A 20,602-nucleotide genomic window follows, 5' to 3' on the forward strand; every position below is an offset into this window, starting at 1 on the left:
AGGGAGGGAGAGAGGACAAATAACAAAGTTGGGTTGGGTGGGTAGGGAGGTGAGGGTGGAGGCGGTAGATCTGAGAGCTGTTGAGGAAAAAGTTGAATATTATCAAAAGTAAAGCCCACTAGATAAAAGAGAATTGAAATTACCTCCTAAATCTTATCAGACCACTGTGAATTAGAGCTGGATATCAACAACTGAACAACCAACCAAAGTATATGCAGGGTCTGAACCTAGGCTCCCTTACACATTTGTAGATGTGTGCTTGGTCTTCATGTGGCTCCCTGAACAATTCAAAAGGGAGCTGTCTCTGACTCTCGTCTGCAACTGGATTCCCATCTCCTACCTGGACTGCCTGGTTGGGGCTCAATAGGAAAGGATATGCTTGGTCCTGATGGGACCTTGCACTGTCTTTACAACCCAGTCTTTTCATATTGCTACACAGGAAATTGTTCATTGATTTTGCCTTATTTTGGACTCATCATTGTCAATATATAGATATACATTTGTTTCTTGGGTAGTGATCATGTAAACTTGCTAATTTTTAAATAGAATGTAACAGTATTATTGGATTATTTGGGAGTTTTCTATACTGCACCTGTGAACAAAGATATTTTCACTTAAAAATATTTGATAATAGAAACAACCCAAATGTTCGTCCAATGTTGAGATATAGCAAAAAATGAAAATCATCAGAGCCAGAGGTTACTCAGTCATACAGAAATGGAAAGATTGGTATTTGCAATAATGGGTTAGACATAAAACAATACTGTATAATGCCATCCATAATAACTGTCTTAAATAAATATATTCATAAAACAGAAATCAAGTAAATGCTCTCTGAAATAAAGAAAGTGACTAATAAAATTACCATTTAAGTATTAAGTTTTCTGATGTGTTCCAAATAATTGTATTCATTGTTCTTTTCTGATATTGAAATTATCTCACCTTAGACCAGTGGAGACTTCAAATTGATTTCTATGTATTTTTATCCATAACAATTCACTTTGGAAATTTTCAAAAAATGAGAAATTTAAAGAATATAATGAATTTTCAAATACGATCAACAACTAGTAAAATTTGAGATAATGGAAATGTGTTTGCCCAGCATGGGGAATGCACGAAAATTTGCTGGATTGTTTATGCCGAAAGGCTATGATGCTCAACACAGCTCTCTGTGAATATCATTTTTTATAAAAACAATGAGTTATAAAAATGTTTTAAAATACAGAGGTAGGAGAGATGGTTCAACAGTTAAGAGCACTGGCTGTTTAAAAGAACACCCACATGGCAATTCATAATGATCAGGTTCATGATTCACTTCCATGGGATTCAGGTCACTCTTCTGGCCCCCTTGACCTACCAGGCACAAACACAATACATTTATATACATCCAACCAAAACAGGCATACACATAAAATAAAGCAAATGCATTTTATTAGAAACTTTCTCTACATGAAAATTTTAATTTTCTTGCAAAAATAAAAGAGGCTATATAAGAAAATAGAAACATTCACATTTCAATATTGTATCATCTAGGCTCCTTTTGAAACCTATACTTTATGTTTATTAAGAAATTGGATAGTAGAGTAGGGCACATGACAGATGGGTCATAGATGTGTATTGACCAAAAAGTATAATTTATTGTTGCATCATATAACTTAAGGTTGCTTCTTATCCCCTTCCAAATCCATTTATATTTTTCCAGATTTATAAAAATATAACATTATTTATATTCCTCAAGGAAATATAAAATTAAAACCAACCACTGTTATAATATTTCTATTCTTACCATTGTCATAATTACCATATTATTTAGCATCTAATTATTTATAATTTCATATGAGTGTATACTATTGAATGTTTGGCAAATTTTGACAATGCTTTTATATAATCCCAAACCTCACTATAAAACATGCTCTACTAAAGCCAGATCCTAAGTTGTCTGGTCCTTTTGATCTGGTTCCTTCTCTGACTTTGGAAATATTGAAAATTCAGTGGTATAAATGGAAATACAAGCATGTAAAAATGAATAAGATACCATATGGGTGTACATATTAGTGGTGGAAACAATCCATACTAATTGCTTTCAGCACCTTTTTTTCTATTTGTATCCTTTCTCCTTCTCTTGTCTTGTTGCTCTAGCTGAGACTTCAAGCATCCTATTGAATAGGAGGAGGAAGAGTGATATCTTTGTCTTTTTCTGGGTTTTAGTGGTTTTAGCTTTGAGTTTTTCCCCATTTAGCAAGATGATCCTTATGGGTTCGATGTATGTTGCTTTTGCGATGTTGAGATATGCCTTCATATCTCTATATTCTCTAGGATTTTTAGCAGGAAGGAATGATGGATTTTGTCAAAGTCTTTTGGGATGTAATAAAAAGATTATATGGTTTCTGTACTTCAGCTTATTTACAAGGAAAATTCCATTTATTGACTTATGTATATCAAAACATCCTTGCTTCTATAAGATGAAGGTGACTTAATCTTGGTGGATTATCTCTTTGATGTGTTTTTGAATTCAGATTGCAAGTGTTTTACAGATAACTTCATGTTTATCAGGGGTATTGTACACCAGGATGCATAACAAGGAAATAACCACAATTTTGTAGTCAAGGCTACAGTCCATGATTTTTATAAAAATAGCTTCTGTTTACTTTTTCCTCTTATTTCTACATGTCAACAAACCAATGTGTCCTTATTTAATCCATCCACACTTTCATGTCCTCCCTTGGTATTGCACCTCACTGATCAGTGCCTTCATTTCCAATGTTCCCCTGGGATACAGAACACTGATTGTCTTTTAAAGACTGAGTACAGTAGTGGTTGTCAAGAGATGTAGAAGCCCAGGGCTATGCACATGCTTGCACTAGAGGATGGCGACTTTCCCTTTTGAACAAGACCCTAATAATCACCCTAAATATCTGACCACACTGTCTTGCTCTCAGTGTTTGGCTGCACAGAAACTAGGTATTGAAGGGCACACAACAGTAGTAGAAGGGTGGTGGCAGGATAGTTTTAAGGCAGCATGACATAGTGGAGAGAGGCTTCGGCTGCTTGTGACTTGGTTATTTTCTCAGAAATACAATTTTGATTCTACTCGCCATTTTGATAGCAGAAGCATTAGGGAGGATTTGGGTTGTTAATTCTTAGACCCATAATTGAGTTAAATTTCCCTGAAGAATATGAGTATTTATATATTTACCATAATTACATAGAAATCATTGGCCCTTATGTGATGGAAATCAGGTACAAATTGCCTCAGGAAGTAATGGAGAAGAGCTAGATTATTGTGTTTGACAGACAGGATGCTGCTGCCTCTGACCTGACTTCCTCTTGTTTCTCAAATAAGTACAGCTTTCCATTTGCTTGGCAGAAGACTCATCTATGATTTTAATTCTTTCTGGTGACACAAGAGGAACATGCTATCACATGAATTTAAAACTGTAGATATTAAAGATGGCTTATTGAGGAAGTGCCATCATTGTTTATGGTATTTGTAACAAAGAATAGACGTCTCATGATATCTGAAATGCAGTCTTTCTTTTCTGTAACTAAAGCTGGCCTGAAGCTCACTATGTAGCTCAGGCTTCATGAACTCATGGCAATCTTTCTGCTTCAGCATCCCATGTACTTATAGGTGTGAGCCATCATACCTGAATAGAACAATATTTGTAAGTATTATGACATATTGAAATTTATTTTGGCAAAATGTGTTTTGTGATTACTAGGTCTTACTTTGACATGGGTATTGGTCTCTTGATGAGTTTGGTAAATTTATTCAGAACAAGATTTAAATAGTTTCAACCTAGTTTTACTAATTAAAACTGTAGTGCAAATATAGAATTGCTTGATAGAGGGTATGAAAATACTCTTCAGAGTACAGCACATATACCAGAAATACTTTTTGTATCTTTGAAACATAGATCCCTATGCTTTCTCTAATTTTACTATTTGCTTTTTTTGTACAGCCGCTACACAAAGTCCTGCTAGTCAAGGACATTAAGAAAAAATGAGTGATGAGATTCTTCCCTTTGCAATAATTTGAGGTACTTTAGGGAACATTACACAAGTGTTCATGAAAATGAATTTAATCTTTCTTTCTGGTAGTAAATTATATGTGTGGATATCCTAGGTGCCTATGCATGTAAGTACATATATACACATAGATGACTTATAGCTGTTTTCTTTTAATAAGATCTGTGAAAGTAATCTGAAAAATACAATATATGCAAAGTGCAAAGCATACATTTACAAGCCTGACAAAAGAGATGAAGGGGCATTTTAGTATCCATGAAAACACAAATCTTATATAGGCTGATACTGTTCTTTTGATAAAAATGCAACTGCAAGGTTCTTTTAGTCTTCTTGGCATTTGTTGAGGACCAATTATTAATGGGAAAATAGAAATTTCAGATGCACCAAAAACCTGATTATGTGATTTATGTAACAGCCCTGTTTAAAAGTCTGTGTACTGTCCAAATTAGGCAGAATATTATTAAGAACTTTAACCTAGAGGCAAATCAAAGCAGTAATATCACCTGGCATTGTGCTCCACCTACCCTTTCTCTTCTTCTATAGGGGAGAGGCATTTTCATTATTTTATTTTAATATGTTTATCATTCACCTATACTTTAAGAGTAATTTTAATTATTATGCATATTCTTTTTATTGTTTTTTAAAAGTAACTGAATTATGATTTTTGTGGTACTAGTCAAATTATTTATTTTTTAAAAGAGACAATTGAATTTCCTTAAATCATTTTTCTTTCCATTTAGGGAGGAATTTTTCTTTTTTGTTTAGTTGTTATGAGCTTTGGGAAAATCCATGTTTCTGCTTATTTATAAGGTATATATTATGTTTTTATGGTGTTTCCTTTGTATTTCCCACATAACAATATTAGATTATAGCTTAATAATGTTTAAAGTAAGTTTAAATTTTATTAATTTGGCTATCCATTCAAAAATACTTTAACAGCTAATAGATGTCATTTAACTTGCTATATACTACAAGTAAAAACTTTAAATAGTATTTCTGTATAATATTAAGACATTTTAAATTTATAATTGATACCAAAATATAAAAGCATTTTATCCAATCATAGTATTAAAATTAGAAAATAAAGTTGATCCACCTGCTACTTTGCTAGCTACTTCGTCCAGCCTTGATATGAGGTTTATCCTAGTCTTATTGCATTTTGCTGTGCTATGTTTTGCTAGTATCCCAGGGAGGCTTGCTCTTTTCTGAAGGGAAACAGAGGAGGAGCTGATCTGGGGGAAGGGGTGAAGTTGGGAGGAATTGAGAGTGTAGAAACTGCTATTGAGTTATATTGCATAAGAGTATGATAGATGGATAGATAGATAGATATTAAGTCAGGTATTGTATGTTGTCCAAGACAGAGGTAGATATTCCTAAGGTAGGTGAAGCTTCAGAAGAGTTTTGATATTGATAATGGAGACTAAAAGGAAATAACTTGCAAAATATCTGAGTGGCATGAATAGGCAAAATGACATCATCAGGAAGGAATTCTCTGCCCCTGCCCATCAGGCAGAATTATAATCATATTTTAGCTCCAAGAACAAGAAACTTCTCTTGTTAGGTCCCAAAGTTTTCTTTAGTTTTATAATATGCCAATATATATATATATATATATATATATATATATATACATATATATATATACACACACACATATATATATACATATATATACACACACATATACATATACAATATGACATATATTGTATATGTATATGTGTGTGTATATATTGTATATATAGTATGTATATATTGTATATATTGTATATATATAGTATATATTGTGTATATACAATATATAGTATATATATATACAATATATAATATATATACATATATATATTGTACATATTTGTACAATAACTAAGCTGGTAGCATTGAGTGCAAGCCCATAGAAGCAAACCAGGAAGGGAGGGAGAACGAGTGAGATGTCTTCAGTGAAGGAATGTCCTTATGTAAGAACCCAAGCATAACATACCATTTATGAGAGTCATTTATCAAAGGAGTTTCTAGATTTCTAAAGCCTCACAGTCCTACAGTTTAAAAAAACAACAGATCATCTGATTCTTAGAAGATCTAATAAAAACTAGGGTATAAGGAAATATGTCATAAAATAATTAATTAAACTTGGAATCTAGAAGAATAATACCTATGAGGCAAACATATTATATATTGTGATGGCCAATTTTGTCAACTTGACAAGACTTAGAATCTTCTGGCAGACAAATCTTTGGGCATGGCTGCGAGTGAGGTTCTAGATTGACAATACCTACACTGAATGTGGGTGACATCATTCTATTTTGTGGGGCTTTAGAATAAATGAAAACAAGAAACTAAGCAGAACACTCAAAGTCACCTTTCTGTGACTTCCAACTGCAGGTGCAATGTGATGATTGCCTGATAAGCCTGCCCGTGCCTTTCCTGGCATGGTGTATTGATTCTATGCCCACAAACTGTAAGACAAACAACCATGACCTCAATAACTTGCTCTCATTTGGATATGCGATCGCAAAAATGAGAAAATAGAATTATGTGCTTAAATAGTTATTGCTATATTCACATGGAACAGAGGGTTAAATTTTGCCATTAATGCTTAAGGAAGAATTCTCTATACATTACTGGCATTTACTCCATTATAATGGCTAGGCTACCAAAACTATTGCTAAGATGGTAATGGTCAAGTCTGTGAATACATGGAAAGTTCTCAGCACCATACCTGCTATATAGTAACATAAATATGATCTATTATTAAAAAAACAAGAAACAAAAGAATGCACCCCAAGCAACTGTTACATCATTGGTGAGACGACCTAAGACCTTTTCCTTAAGAAAAGGTAAAAGGCAGACTGGCATGATGGAGCATACTAGAAATCCTAGCCATTTGGAAACAAAGAGCAGGAAGATCAGAAGTTTAAGGTCATTTTGAAGCTCCATAATGAAATGGAAACCAGCCTGGGCTACATCAGTTCTTATGTTAATAAAAATGAAAGAAGGAAGAGGGAAGGAAGGAAGGAGGGAGGGAGGAAGGAAGAGAGGGAGGGAGGAAGGAAGGAAACTCACAAAATAAAAAAGAAACAAAATAACCAAATGACAGTGAGTCTAGTTAGAAACAATTACATGTGATATAGCAATAACACTATGAAAAATAACAAGCCAGGCTATTGTCCTTTCTCACAGTTTTCCCTGAACTTGATGGTAAGATTCTATTGCTGAAGCCACCTGACATCTGGACTATAGAACATGAACAAGGAGAAATAACGCTGCTTGTGACCTGGAGCTTCTTCCCTACCAGAATGTGCTGCACAGGTTGGTAGGGGAGAAAAGTCATCAGTACTCTAAGCCAGCTGTGAATCCTGCAAGCACAGTCAACATTGACTTGGCAAAATAATTCCATTAGGTATCTTGGATGTTATGAGGATAATCAATGGATTTTTTTTTTATTGGATTTAGGCCTCATTGTATGGGATCAAAGTCATGCTTGGTACTGTAAAAGAGGCTACGAGCCTACAATATGGGTACATCATAGGCACTAGTGGAGATCTTACTGCTGTTTTCTTTTGGGAAAAAGATATAATATTAAACTGTCTTCTAAGTACTTATCTGTATACCCATAGAGTAGCATGGCTCCTAGTCCTTACCTAGAATGCCTCTTTTAGCACTGAACAACAATTAATACAGAGACAACTGGTCAGACTGTAGAGAATGAGTAACTGTGGGATGTTCAGTAGTAAAGAGGACATCTGTATTATATCCACTCCACTCATGGCTTAGGGAATATTGTGGGTGACTGACCAGAAATATTCTAAGGGCTGGATTGTAGGGAGGGCTGTTGTGAAACAATGTCTTCTAGAAATGACAGGGCCATTGCTCTCATGAACTCATAGCATTTGCACAAGACCTAGCAAGCCAATATTTCAGCATGAATGAGGGAAGAGTTCAGGAAGACTCACCCCAGCTGAGAAGCTTTCATAGTTAAAAGGCCACCAGAGTAGGGAGACTCAGTGTTCTTTAGGAAAGTGGCACCTTGCATCTTTCCCATACTCCAGTGGAGGATGCTGTAAACATTCATATACAGTAATTATGATAGAACTCAGTGGGATGTGAAAAGTGTTCATGTTAAGGTAGGGTGTGATAAGTGAGTTCTAGAAGGACTATGGAGGGGGTAGAAGAGATGTAGTGAAAATACATTGTATATGCTTGGAATTTTCAACAAGTTAGAAGTACATAAAATAGAACAACTATAAACTTGTTATATCTTCCTCCTGGTTTTAAAGTAATATTGATAAAACAAAGCACTTAGTACTTGTTAAACAAGTGTGTGTGGAAGTAATGGACAAATTAATAATCCAACAACAAGTTATTACTTAGAATCTAATATTTTGTGTGGGAATTGATTCCAAAGCCTTGAACATGCTAAGAAAATGTTCCACCAATGAGCCCTATTCCCGTCTTTAAATTTTTATTTAATTAATTAGTTGTATGGTAGTAAAATGACTACTTAACAAATGAAGAATAGAGGTAAGGATTTCTCTTTCTTATTTATCCTAATCTTGGAAGGTTGGACTGTCATACAAATAAAAGCCCAAACTTCTTAAGCCACTTAAGATGATGCCAGCCTCATCATGCTGCTGCTGAATCAAACAGAGGTGACCCCAACCTCATTTATTCTGAATGGAATTCCAGGCCTAGAAGACATGCACATCTGGATTTCTTTCCCATTCTGTTCTATGTATGCAGTAGCTATGGTAGGCAATTGTGGACTCCTCTACCTCATCTTCTTTGAGGACACCCTTCACAGGTCAATGTATTACTTCTTGGCTATGCTTTCCCTTACCGACCTTGTCATGTGCAGTGCTTCAATACCCAAAACTCTCTGTATCTTCTGGTTCTACATTAAGGAAATTAGCTTTACTGATTGTCTGGTCCAGATGTTCTTCATCCATACTTTCACAGCGATGGAGTCTGGGGTGCTCATGCTCATGGCTCTGGACCGCTATGTAGCTATCTGCTACCCTCTGCACTACTCTACCATCCTCACCAATCCTGTCATTGCAAAAGCTGGCCTTGCTACCTTCCTGAGAGCTGTGGTGCTCATCATTCCTTTGATTTTCATCACAAAGCACCTGCCCTTCTGCAGAAGCAATATATTAATACACCATACCTACTGTGACCAGTTGTCTGTGGCCAAAGTCTCCTGTGGGAATATCAAGGTCAACATTGTCTATGGTCTGATGATTGCTCTCTTTATTGGGGGCTTTGACATCCTGTGCATCACAGTCTCCTACACCATGATCCTGAGGGCAGTGGTCAGCTTATCCTCAGCAGATGCTAGGCAGAAAGCCTTCAGCACCTGCACAGCCCATATCTGTGCCATTATTTTCTCCTATAGCCCAGCCTTCTTTTGTTTCTTTTCCCACCGCTTTGGGGGGCACATTATCCCTCCATCTTGTCTCATCATTGTGGCTAATCTTTATCTACTTTTACCTCCCACTATGAACCCTGTTGTCTATGGAGTGAAAACCAAGCAGATACGAGACTGTGTCATAAGGATCTTTTCAGGTTCTAAGGATGTCAAATCCCTTAGCATATGAAAAACATGTTCATCAGGAAAAGGAATGAAAAGGGAAGAAATGTCAAGAGAACACAGGATAATATGGTTTTAATACAAAACCCATGTGCCCTTGTGTTTTATTCTTCATCCCCAAATGGTCACACTCTTTGGGAATGTTGTGGAAATGTTTCAAAGTAGGGTCTCAGTGGAGGAATTAGGTTACTGGAAGCCCATCTTTATGAGTCATACAACGTGGCCTCTCTATGTACTTCCTATTGTGATGTGAAGACCTTCCTCTGTCATATTCTCCTGCTGCCATAATGCTTTTCTAAGTACTGGGACCTAGCAACCAGATGCAGAATCTTCTGAAATCATGAGAATAAATAAAATGTCCCTTACTTCAGTTTTTCTCACAGGTTTTTTGGTCATAACAAATAAAATACCCCAAGAGATGATCCAGAAGAATGAACAGGAAGAAAGAATTTTGTCACCTGTGTAGTCAGGGTCTAGAGATGTCTCTCTAAGAAACTAATTTTGACCATGACATGGAGGTTGTTGAGTAATGCATTCTGACTAAAATGATTTTCAAACATTAATGTTACAGCCATGTCCTCCGAGTTTTTCCTCCTTCCCTCATTTTATTGTCAGAGCAAATTTCCATGAACAAATATGAGGAGAGTAAAAGGAAATGAATGTCAACCTAAGGTAATGTATTAGAAGAACATAATAAGGGAGAGGGAGATCAGGCACATAGTTTGTCCTTTTGTTGATTAGTAGTCAGAATGTCATTGCAAAGGCAGTTGTTGCACTCGGCTGAGAAAGGTGTGTAATGAGAAATAAGTTCCTCTCATTACATCACGTTGTCTTACTGAAACAGGATGGCCAGATCATCAGTTCAAAACTTGAGCCTTTGTTGCCAGTTGTAAGAAGTTGTTTAGAAAGGTGTGTTTTGAACATTAGACTCAATTAAAATACATATGTGTACTGATAAGTTTGGGATATAGAATATATAAGGAAAAAAAACTCTGAGAAAAAGAAATGACAGTCATTTAGCCTATATGGGCCAGAAGCAAACTAAAATAAAACAACTGAGGTACAAAAGTATACATTAAAAAAGAAAAAGAAAAGATGGCAGAAGAAAAGACAATGCAGTTAGCCTGATGCTGCAGGGAGTAAGGTGGACAAGTAAGAGCAGCTGGCAAAGAGACACCCTCAAATCCCTAGTCAAAGAGCTACATAAAATAGGAAACATTAAAAATACAGTGTAAAAATGCACACTCCAGTTACAGGGAGTGACCACAGCCACACTTAAGACCAAACAGGAAGTTGGTATTGTAACTGTCAGTAACTGATGTGTTGAAAGTGGAAGACAGGAGGAGAATGTTGCATACAGTAGCAGCAGAATGAAAAGAGAGACTGGGAACACTCCATTTTTTTTTCTACTAGAACAGTGAGTTACCATTTTAAACAGAACCTTTCTGAATTCAGCAGCTCAGTATCCTAAACCTTTGGTGAACAGCACTGTGAGGGAGTCATATCATGTGCCCCAGAGTTATGTCCCAGCAGGTTACTTGTAGGATGCAATGAAGAAGTTTCAATGCAAATCTCTAAGTGTTCAGAAACAGAAATCATGTTGGAGACAACTTCCTCAGAGGAAGAATAGAAACAGGGTCCAAAAGCCTTCACAACATTAGAAAGGACAGTCAAGATGAGGGGCCAGCATTGCAAGCCTGCCTCTGCAGGGATTCAGAGTCTTGACCTTATCCCTAAAAGAACCTTCCACTGGGACCAACATTTTGACTTCAGCCTTGCAGAGGGCCACTCAGGGGTAAAAGCACATGGGCTGGGAAGGAACACAAGAGGCTTCACCCAACAATCTGACGAGACTGCCTCCAGACTCTGTACACCACCCAGCTCGCTCCCCCTTAGATTTGTTTTGGCTGTAACACCCAGTGTCAGTTCAGAAGGCCAGATCTCTACTGCACTGTTTTTATCCTCTCTTTATCCTCAGTTTCCTTCTTTTCTCTTTTTATTTTCATAGATTTCACACGAACACAGTCCAGGCTGGCTTATGGGTTCCCTATGACTCAGCCATCTGAAATGGAGCTTAGGTTATTTGGTTGTATTTCTTTGCTTATCTCTGAATTCTACCTTTAACCCAAGCTATTTAATGTCTCCTCTCCCTGTCCCCTCTCATGTCTCCAATGGTTCTGCCTTCTATTCACTTTCCGTCCTCTATTTTTAGTCTGTCAAAACAGTATTAATCACTAGTCTTACTCTGTTTTACTTCTTCCTCCTCCTCCTCTTCTTTCTCCTCCTCCTCCTCCTGCTCCTCCTCTTTTTATTGCTTTCCACTCATATCCACAGTAATGGATACCTAAATGTAAGCAATACTATGAATGTTACTTTATTGCCTAAATAGATTGGGGTTTAAAGAGTGATTTCTTGTTATTTGCTTGTCACTATGTCTTTCTGGTGGACATGAATTTTGATACTGTTCATTATTATAGACAGTATTCTATTTTTGGGAGATTAATTCTACTACCATAAATTCCTGCCTAGTATGAAAATGACACCTCAAATCCAGTACAACTTACCCCCTCTTGACATGGCAAGCTCTTTCTTTGATTAAATATGCCTTAAAAATGCAACTTATATCAAGCACACTGCCAAATACAACAACATAAGAAACATGAAAAAAATCAAGACATAAACTACTGGTCTCACAGTGATGTCTTCCAACAAGAGTGAATTAGGTGAAACCAACACAATTCTAAATAATAATTAATGAACACATTTAAAGAAATCACAAAGAAGACAAAAGAACCTTTGGTTGAATTCCAAGAGAGCACATACAAACAGCTGAATGAAGTAAGGAAGTCAGTACAGCATTTAGAAGTTGAATTCAATAAACCAAAATACTTGGAAAATAAGCAAGTAAAATGTTCAGTGGAAACCTTTACAAGTAGTTTAGGTCGAAACAAGTAGCAGAGCTTGAAGACAAAGCAGAATGTTATGCTTAATATTATCTGACAGAATCATTGAAGGCAAGTCTCTAAAGCTGTCTGTGTGGGATTGTCTAGAAAAAGTTAACTGAGGTGGTAGGATACATCATATTGTCCGTGGTACCACCACATTGCCTAATATCCTAAATCTCATGAGAGAGCAACCTAGCAGGGAGTAAGTATTCATCTCTCTTTGCTTCCTGATTGTGTCATGTGACCAGCTGCCTCACACTGCAGACATTATGCCTTCGTTTCCTGGATGAATTGTAATTTTAAATAAACCCCTTCTTCCTTAAGTTAATATTGTCAAGTTTTTTTATTCTATTTATTGTCAAGTTTTTTAGTTTTATTAGAATTAAGGAATTTATGTCCACAAGCCATTTGCACAGAGGATACCAGCAGAAATACTGTACAAAGAGCAAAATAAACATTTCCAAGAGAGCACAAAGGATATAGATACCCAGAATCGTTAAATGAAGTCTAAGAAGCCATCAGCTTCTGGCCCCAGAATAGCAGGAGAGAGTTGAATTGCCAAAAGTCATCAGATTTTGGTGCCTTCCTCAGTAACCTGTATGCTGAGCAGCCCTTGGCACACCACCACAAAATTACAGGGATTAATAAACAACATTCAATAATAACTCACTGTAGCTGTCCAGAGCCCATGGATTAACTGGGTTACCTGAAAGGAGGACTGGAAATGAAAAAGGACGAGGTGTGAAGGAAGGATGAAGCCAAGACAAAGTTATTGATCAACTCTCAAAGTTTAACATTCAGCACTGCGTTTATATATGGAAATCCCACAGACCCCATCTTTTGTTTCAATTGGATTGTGTTGAAAGCAAGCTCAGCAGGCAGTCTACTTCTCCTGTAGGAACATGCAAATGAGTGTTACAATAGGAACAGTATGAATTTTCCCAATCAAACCAGGTAAGATTATAAAATAGATCTATCTTTTTTCTCTGTCTCTAGAAAACACACTTCATCATCAAAGAGAAACACCATTTTGGGGTAAAAGATATTTTAAGGAAATGGGAAAAAAAACAAAGTCCAAAAACAAAACAAAAACAAAATCAAACAAACAACAAACAAAAACCCTAAAAACAAACAAAACAAACAATCAAAAAAATTGAATGTAGCTATTCTAACATCTGACAAAATAGACTTTAAATAAAATCTATCCAGAAGAGACAAGGAAGGACAGTTCATTCTCACTAAACAAAAATAATCCACCTGGAGCATATTACAATTGTAAATGCTTATGTGTCAAATAGGGGCACCTCATTTCATTATAGAAACACTATTAGATCTGAAAGTCCAACACAGCGATAGCTGGTGACTTCAATACTGTACTCTCACCAATAGGTCATCAAGACAAAAATTAAATAGAGAAACTATGGAGCCCAAAGCCATAAGCCAAATGCATATAACAAAGTTTTACAGAACATTTTCCCCAAACACTAAGGAATGTACTTTCTTCCCGAGAGCCCATGGAACTTTCGGAAAACTGACCAGATCCTTCACTGCTTCCCTGATAATATGTGCTAACCTGGCAGGACTGTTCCACATTAGCACACATTTTCATGTTGCTAATGATTGGGTGGCATCTTCCATTAATCGATGAGGCAAGTCATCTGCAGGGTTCATAAAGAATTCTACCTCCAGGCTCTGGTGCCATGTTTACACCACAGTCCTCCCAATTCAGAACTTGTACTGAGCTCATGCTCATTCTATTCACTCTCCAGATCATCATCACTTCGTCTTCAATGTGGCTAAGGACCAGCCTAGCAGTTGCAATTAAAAACAGTCCCTCCTGCTGCACTCCTAGCTGCTCCTTCTATGGAGCAATATCTCTGTTTTTGTTTTTGTTTTGTTTTGTTTTGAGACAGGGTGTACTGGCTGGTTTTGTGTGTCAACTTGACACAGGCTGGAGTTATCACAGAGAAGGGAGCTTCAGTTGGGGAAGTGCCTCCATGAGATCTAGCTGTAAGGCGTTTTCTCAATTAGTGATCAAGGGGGTAGGGCCCCTTGTGGGTGGTGCCATCCCTGGGCTGGTAGACTTGGGTTCTATAAGAAAGCAAGCTGAGCAAGCCAGGGAAAGCAAGCCAGTAAGGAATATCCCTCCATGACCTCTGCATCAGCTCCTGCTTCCTGACCTGCTTGAGTTCCAGTCCTGACTTCCTTTAGTGATAAACAGCAATATGGAAGTAAGCTGAATAAACCCTTTCCTCCCCAACTTGCTTCTTGGTCATGATGTTTGTGCAGGAATAGAAACCCTGACTAAGACATAGGGTTTCTCTGTGTAGCCCTGGCTATCCTGGAACTCACTCTGTAGACAAGGCTGGCCTCTAACTCAGAAATCCACCTGCCTCTGCCTCTCAAGTGCTGGGATTAAAGGCGTGCACCAACACTGCCCGGCATCTGTTTTAAAAGAATACTTAATATATAATGCAATTACAAATTACAAAAATTTGGTTTAAGAATTTACTAACTTTTTTCTATAACCTTTCTATAAATATTTCTCAGAATATATTAATTAGAGATTAAGAGACATTTACTAGGTACTCTTACATTATGTTTTTTCTCAAATACATTTTTATTTATATTAAAGCTTATAAATAGTAAGCAGATATACTATAGGCATTAATTTGTTAGCAATTTAAACAAATAGAAAATTAGAGTCATTTATTGCTCTTTACTTTCTCTGTGATCACCATCTCTACCTCAAACATTGCATATCCAATCAAATCTAAATTACTATCTTTTGGCTGAATTTCTCAATGTGATAATGCTTATTGTCAATCTCATTTGCAAAAAGATAGACTACATGAAAATCAGAACCAATGTTATCTAGGGATCATTTTCAAGTTTTTAGCCTTGCTGTAGAGTTCTCAGTGATCAATATTATTTCACCAGACATAATAATATAAAGTCAATTAAAGGTGAGTCTCTGTATGTGACTGATTCAAATGTTTACTATTTCAATTCATAACTCACAGTCCTTCCACAGAAGAAAATGCTGAAATCATACAAATATCATGATTGTTATTAAAATCAACAACACATTTATTCTCATTACTGTCACTGTGTGGATTCTCACAAAGAGGCATGTGTGTATAATACTAATGAAGTGATTTTCTTATGTGCCTTCAGGAGGCACTAGGAAAGATAGAAAGCTCCATCTGCTCATCTTCCTCCCATAGGTTTACCTTGTTTTCACACCAGCACTTTTGTCTCTAATGCTCTGTTATATCCTCTGGGATACAAAATTCAGTCTTCCATCAGAGGCTCAGGTCACTATTTCAGATCTCATGAGATTTAGACATGAAGGATCATGCACATGGATATAAGTACAACACATATAATAGGATTCTGATGTGTTGAGATCTTCATGCTGAACATCTGAGCCAGGTTATTCTCACCTCTTTTTTCATACAAATATAATATCGTGATTGTTATTAAAAACAACACGTTTATTCTTTTTTGCCAACTAGAAACTAGGTATGAGAGGACATGTGACAGGCTGGCCAGAGACAGGGTGTCTTAGTAAATGGTAGTACATCCACTGCAAAGAAGCTTTGTTAGAGGGCTCAGGCACTTTCAATGTGTTCCAGTTGATTTCCAATTGATTAATTCTTTATAAAAACAGCTTTGATTCCATTCACCTAGATCAAAGTCAGTCATGAAAATGATTGCTTATTCCTGGGAGAAGGTATTCCCCACAATCTTCAGATTCCATTTCTGTAGAGCTTTTCATGGTGATGTTTATGATGATGATGGTGAAAATCCCTATTTCCCCTAAACAAACAGGAATCGTTGGAAATGGGGAGAGTCAGGTGATAATCATAGCCAATGAAGAAGCTACAGAAGAGATGCTGTCTGGGATCTGGACACTCATTTGTCACCTGGACTCCCTTGTTCTTCAGAATCACCATTTTTACTTTCGGGACAATTAGACACATCTGTGTTTCCACCAAGACGGAAAAACCATCGAAGACACCAAAACCAAATCAGGTGAGTCTACTGCCTTGTTGAGGGGAAAACATGGGCTGTCAAATGAGGACATTAACATTTTAAGATCTTGGAGATAAGCAAAAACTGACAAAGAGTGTGGGGGAAGTTGGAGTAGCTCCTGCTCAGTCAGTCATTCATCTTCTTACAATGCTTTACATTAATTTATGCATGTTAATTTGTGAATATATATCATATAACAATAAATATTTTAATGGTTAACTATTTTTGATATAACTCAGTGATAGAGTACCTATATGTAGGAGGACCAGAATTTAACTCACAGAAAACCCAACATTAGTATAAACAAAATTTAACTATTATATCTGCATTCTAAACTTTAGCATATATTCCATTATAACATTAAAATGTATTTGATTGATCATATGCCCGCATATACATACTATTAATAAAAATTTCTCATACATGTAAATAGAAAGATTTCTGTTCTAAAATGCACTACAATTTAAGATTGTGCCAAAGAAAAATTTGTACAGAGAAATCTCCTCTGGGGTCTAGTATTATGGGTCTCCAAAGCAGCCCTTAGCCAAATCAAATATACCCATTATGCTGAAATACCAGGTTGTTTCTATCCTGCACAGACTCAACAACCTGCTACATGGAAGATCATTGACCATAATCTGATTTCCTCTGATGTTCTATTTCTGAACTAGGAGATAGTGGGAAAATACGGTCTGCACCAAGGAATACTGTGTGTGATTTGATAAATTAAACAAAAATATGTGCCACTTACAAGAGTTCCTGTATCATAAGAGTAACAAGTATCAGTAACAGTATAGAAAGATGAAGATGCAAACTCATCCCTTGATATCATACCCTGGACAAGTCTGCACCCAACACTCACACAGATACTCAGAACTAGTAAGCGGGCATTATTTTATTATTAGCAAGAGATGTTCCAGATCTTCAGAAATTCCAACAGCTCTAGGATCCAGGTGTCTGAGTTCATTCTGATGGGATTTCCAGGTATCCATAGCTGGCAGCACTGGCTCTCCCTGCCCCTGGCTCTGCTCTATGTCTTGGCACTCATTGCCAACACACTTATTGTGACTGTCATTTACCAAGAGGCATCACTACACCAGCCTATGTACCATTTCCTGGGTATCCTTGCTATTGTGGACATGGGTCTGGCGACTACTATCATGCCCAAGATTTTAGCCATCTTATGGTTCAATGATAACAACATCAGCCTCCCTGAGTGCTTTGCTCAGATGTATGCCATCCATTGCTTTGTTGCCATGGAGTCAGGTATTTTTGTCTGCATGGCTTTAGATAGGTATGTGGCAATTTGCAGACCATTGAGATACTCTTCAATAGTTACTGAATCTTTTGTGGTCAAAGCAACTGTGTTTATGGCCTTCAGAAATTTTGTGGCTCCCATGTCAGTACCTGTGTTGGCTGCTCAGAGAAATTACTGTTCTCAGAATAAAATTGAACACTGCTTGTGCTCTAACCTTGGAGTCACTAGCCTTGCCTGTGATGACAGGAAAATCAACAGCATCAACCAGCTATTCCTGGCTTGGACACTCATGGGGAGTGATCTGGCTTTGATTATGATTTCATATGCTTTGATTCTTCGGTCTGTGATGAAGCTGAACTCTGCAGAAGCTGCATCTAAAGCCTTAAGTACCTGTACTTCTCACCTCATCCTAATCTTTTTCTTTTACACAGTCATCGTTGTCATGTCCATCACTCATAGTGTAGGAATGAGAATTCCACTCATCCCAGTTCTGCTGAACGTGCTGCACAATGTTATTCCTCCTGCTCTGAACCCCATGGTGTATGCTCTTAAGAACAAAGAGCTCAAACAAGGCTTATACAAGGTGCTTAGGCTGGATGTCAAAGGAGGCTAAAAACACCCAGAACACACGTCACCTTTACTATTTCAAAACAATGCTGTCTGATTGTCCGGACTAGTCTTATAGGCATAATATGCAATATCCTTGATAAATCTGTGTAATGTCTTAATATTTATTATCAATATCATTTTAAATAATTAGTTTTGAAAGCAGTATCACGTTTGTAGTCGTGGCTATACTAGAACTTGTAGTATAGACCAGGTGGGCCCTGAAGTCTGAGAGAACTGCTTGCCTCTGTTTCCTGAGTGTTGGAATTTAAAGGCATGGGCTATCACATTTTTTAAAATAAATTTCTTGAAAACCTAAGTATCATGTTATCTATTTTTTTTTTTATCAAAGTCACTAACCTGGCTTTGACATTTCTAAACACACATTGAATAGTACATTTTATTCAAATGGATATATGAAACATTTTACAAATAAGAGAAATTTTAATTGAGTTAATTAAATTGAGTTAATTGAGTTAATTTTAATCTGTTACATTTTGATGAAAATTCCTTAAATTTGTGTCCCCTTGTCAGAAAGAACAGCTGTGAAATGATGTTAATTTTGGCTTTTAATTCAGATACTTTGCCTTTACCATGTGAATACACAGTCACACACATGCATGTATACTGATTAATACATAACTATGAAATTATTTGGTTGTTTATGAGCATCAGTGAGGTGGTAAGAACTGAAATCCCTACTCGTACTCCTCCTATGCAAGGTGTGTTTATCATCATCATACAGGCACTTGTCCTTTCTGGGACTAAGTCAGTTCAAATGTGTAGCTATCAAGGGACTGAAACGTTAAGGGATGCACACATACTTCTATAGCAGAATCCAATGGGGATTTGTTTTGTTTTGTTTTTTACATTGTCCTCATTTTTAATCGTTATTCAAAAATAATACTTCTCATTTTGTTAACCAATACCAAGAACTTGGCACCAAAATCATATTCAAACAAGTAACACTCTAAAAGTCAAGCAGGTTTCATTTATTTATTTATTTATTTATTTATTTATTTATTTATTTATTCAGTTTTCCCTTAAATATTTTCTTTCTTTTTAAAATTATTTTATTTATTTCACTTCAAATGTTGTCCCCTTCCCAGGCCTCTTACACCTTCCCTAACCCCAGCCTGCCTCCCCTTTGCTTCTGAGAGGGTGCTCTCCCACACACACCCCCCACACACCACCTCACCAATCCACCCATCACCACCTCACCACACTTTGAATCACTTTCCATGAGGCATCAAGTCTCTCTTAGGCACATCCTCTTCCACTGAGGCCAGACAAGGCAGTCCCAAACATAGTAAAAGCAATATACAGCAAACTAACAGCCAACATCAAATTAAATTGAGAGAAACTTGAAGCAATCCCACTAAAATCAGGGACAAGACATGGCTGCCCACTCTCTTCCTATGTCTTCAATATATTACTTGAAGTTCTGGCTAGAGTAATTAGATAACAAAGGGAAGTGAAAGGGATACAAATTGGAAAGAAGAAGTCAAGGTATCACTATTTGTGTATGATATTATAGTATAAATGAATGACCACGCAAATTCTAGCAGAGAACACCTACACCACTTCCCCTCCCCCTTGCCCCACCTCCCCTTCCTTCTCCTCCTCCTTCTCCTTCTTCTTCTTGCTTTCTACTCATAGCCACAGTAACTAATACCTAAATGTAAGCTATACTATGAGTGTTTAAAGATTGGAGTTTCAAAAGAGATTACTTGTTACTTGATGTTCACTAAATATTCCCAGTGTACATGTTTTTTGAGTGATTGTCATTACAGACAGTATTCTACTTTCATGAAAATAAGTCTGGTGCCATGAATGCCAGCCTATCAGTTAAACTGACACTTGAAATCCAGTACTATTTACTCTACCTTGACACTGCAAACTCTTCTACTGAAATAATAAATTTTTAAAAAAGCAACTGATATCTCACACCTGACCCAGTGCAACAAGACAAGAAACATGCAAAATCACGACAGTCCATAAACTACTAGTCTCACAGTGATGTCTTCCAATAAGAATGAATTAGAGAAAAATCATCAAAATAATTAATAAGTATATTTAAAGAAATCATACAGCTACCCAGCAGCTGACTGAAACAGATGAATAGACCCACGGCCAAAC

General features: G+C 36.7%; 2 protein-coding genes across 2 annotated transcripts; both read left to right on the forward strand.

Moving 5' to 3' along the window:
• Nucleotides 1-8,654: 8,654 nt before the first annotated feature.
• On the forward strand, nucleotides 8,655-9,623 carry LOC116100760 (olfactory receptor 52N4-like). The gene has a single exon (XM_031384493.1). It carries the CDS (start codon nucleotides 8,655-8,657, stop codon nucleotides 9,621-9,623), a length of 969 nt encoding a protein of 322 aa, XP_031240353.1.
• A 7,887-nt stretch (nucleotides 9,624-17,510) lies between these two features.
• On the forward strand, nucleotides 17,511-18,470 carry LOC116100761 (putative olfactory receptor 56B2). Its single transcript, XM_031384494.1, has one exon. The coding sequence runs from the start codon at nucleotides 17,511-17,513 to the stop codon at nucleotides 18,468-18,470; it is 960 nt and encodes a 319-aa protein (XP_031240354.1).
• The last annotated feature ends 2,132 nt before the right edge of the window (nucleotides 18,471-20,602 follow it).

The sequence above is a fragment of the Mastomys coucha genome, unplaced genomic scaffold (genome assembly GCF_008632895.1).
Source record: "Mastomys coucha isolate ucsf_1 unplaced genomic scaffold, UCSF_Mcou_1 pScaffold21, whole genome shotgun sequence".
Taxonomy (NCBI): domain Eukaryota; kingdom Metazoa; phylum Chordata; class Mammalia; order Rodentia; family Muridae; genus Mastomys; species Mastomys coucha.

Bases quoted from the DNA above. Each gene is read 5' to 3' on its own strand.
- LOC116100760 (XM_031384493.1), top strand. From the start codon at position 8,655: ATGCTGCTGCTGAATCAAACAGAGGTGACCCCAACCTCATTTATTCTG.
- LOC116100761 (XM_031384494.1), top strand. From the start codon at position 17,511: ATGTTCCAGATCTTCAGAAATTCCAACAGCTCTAGGATCCAGGTGTCT.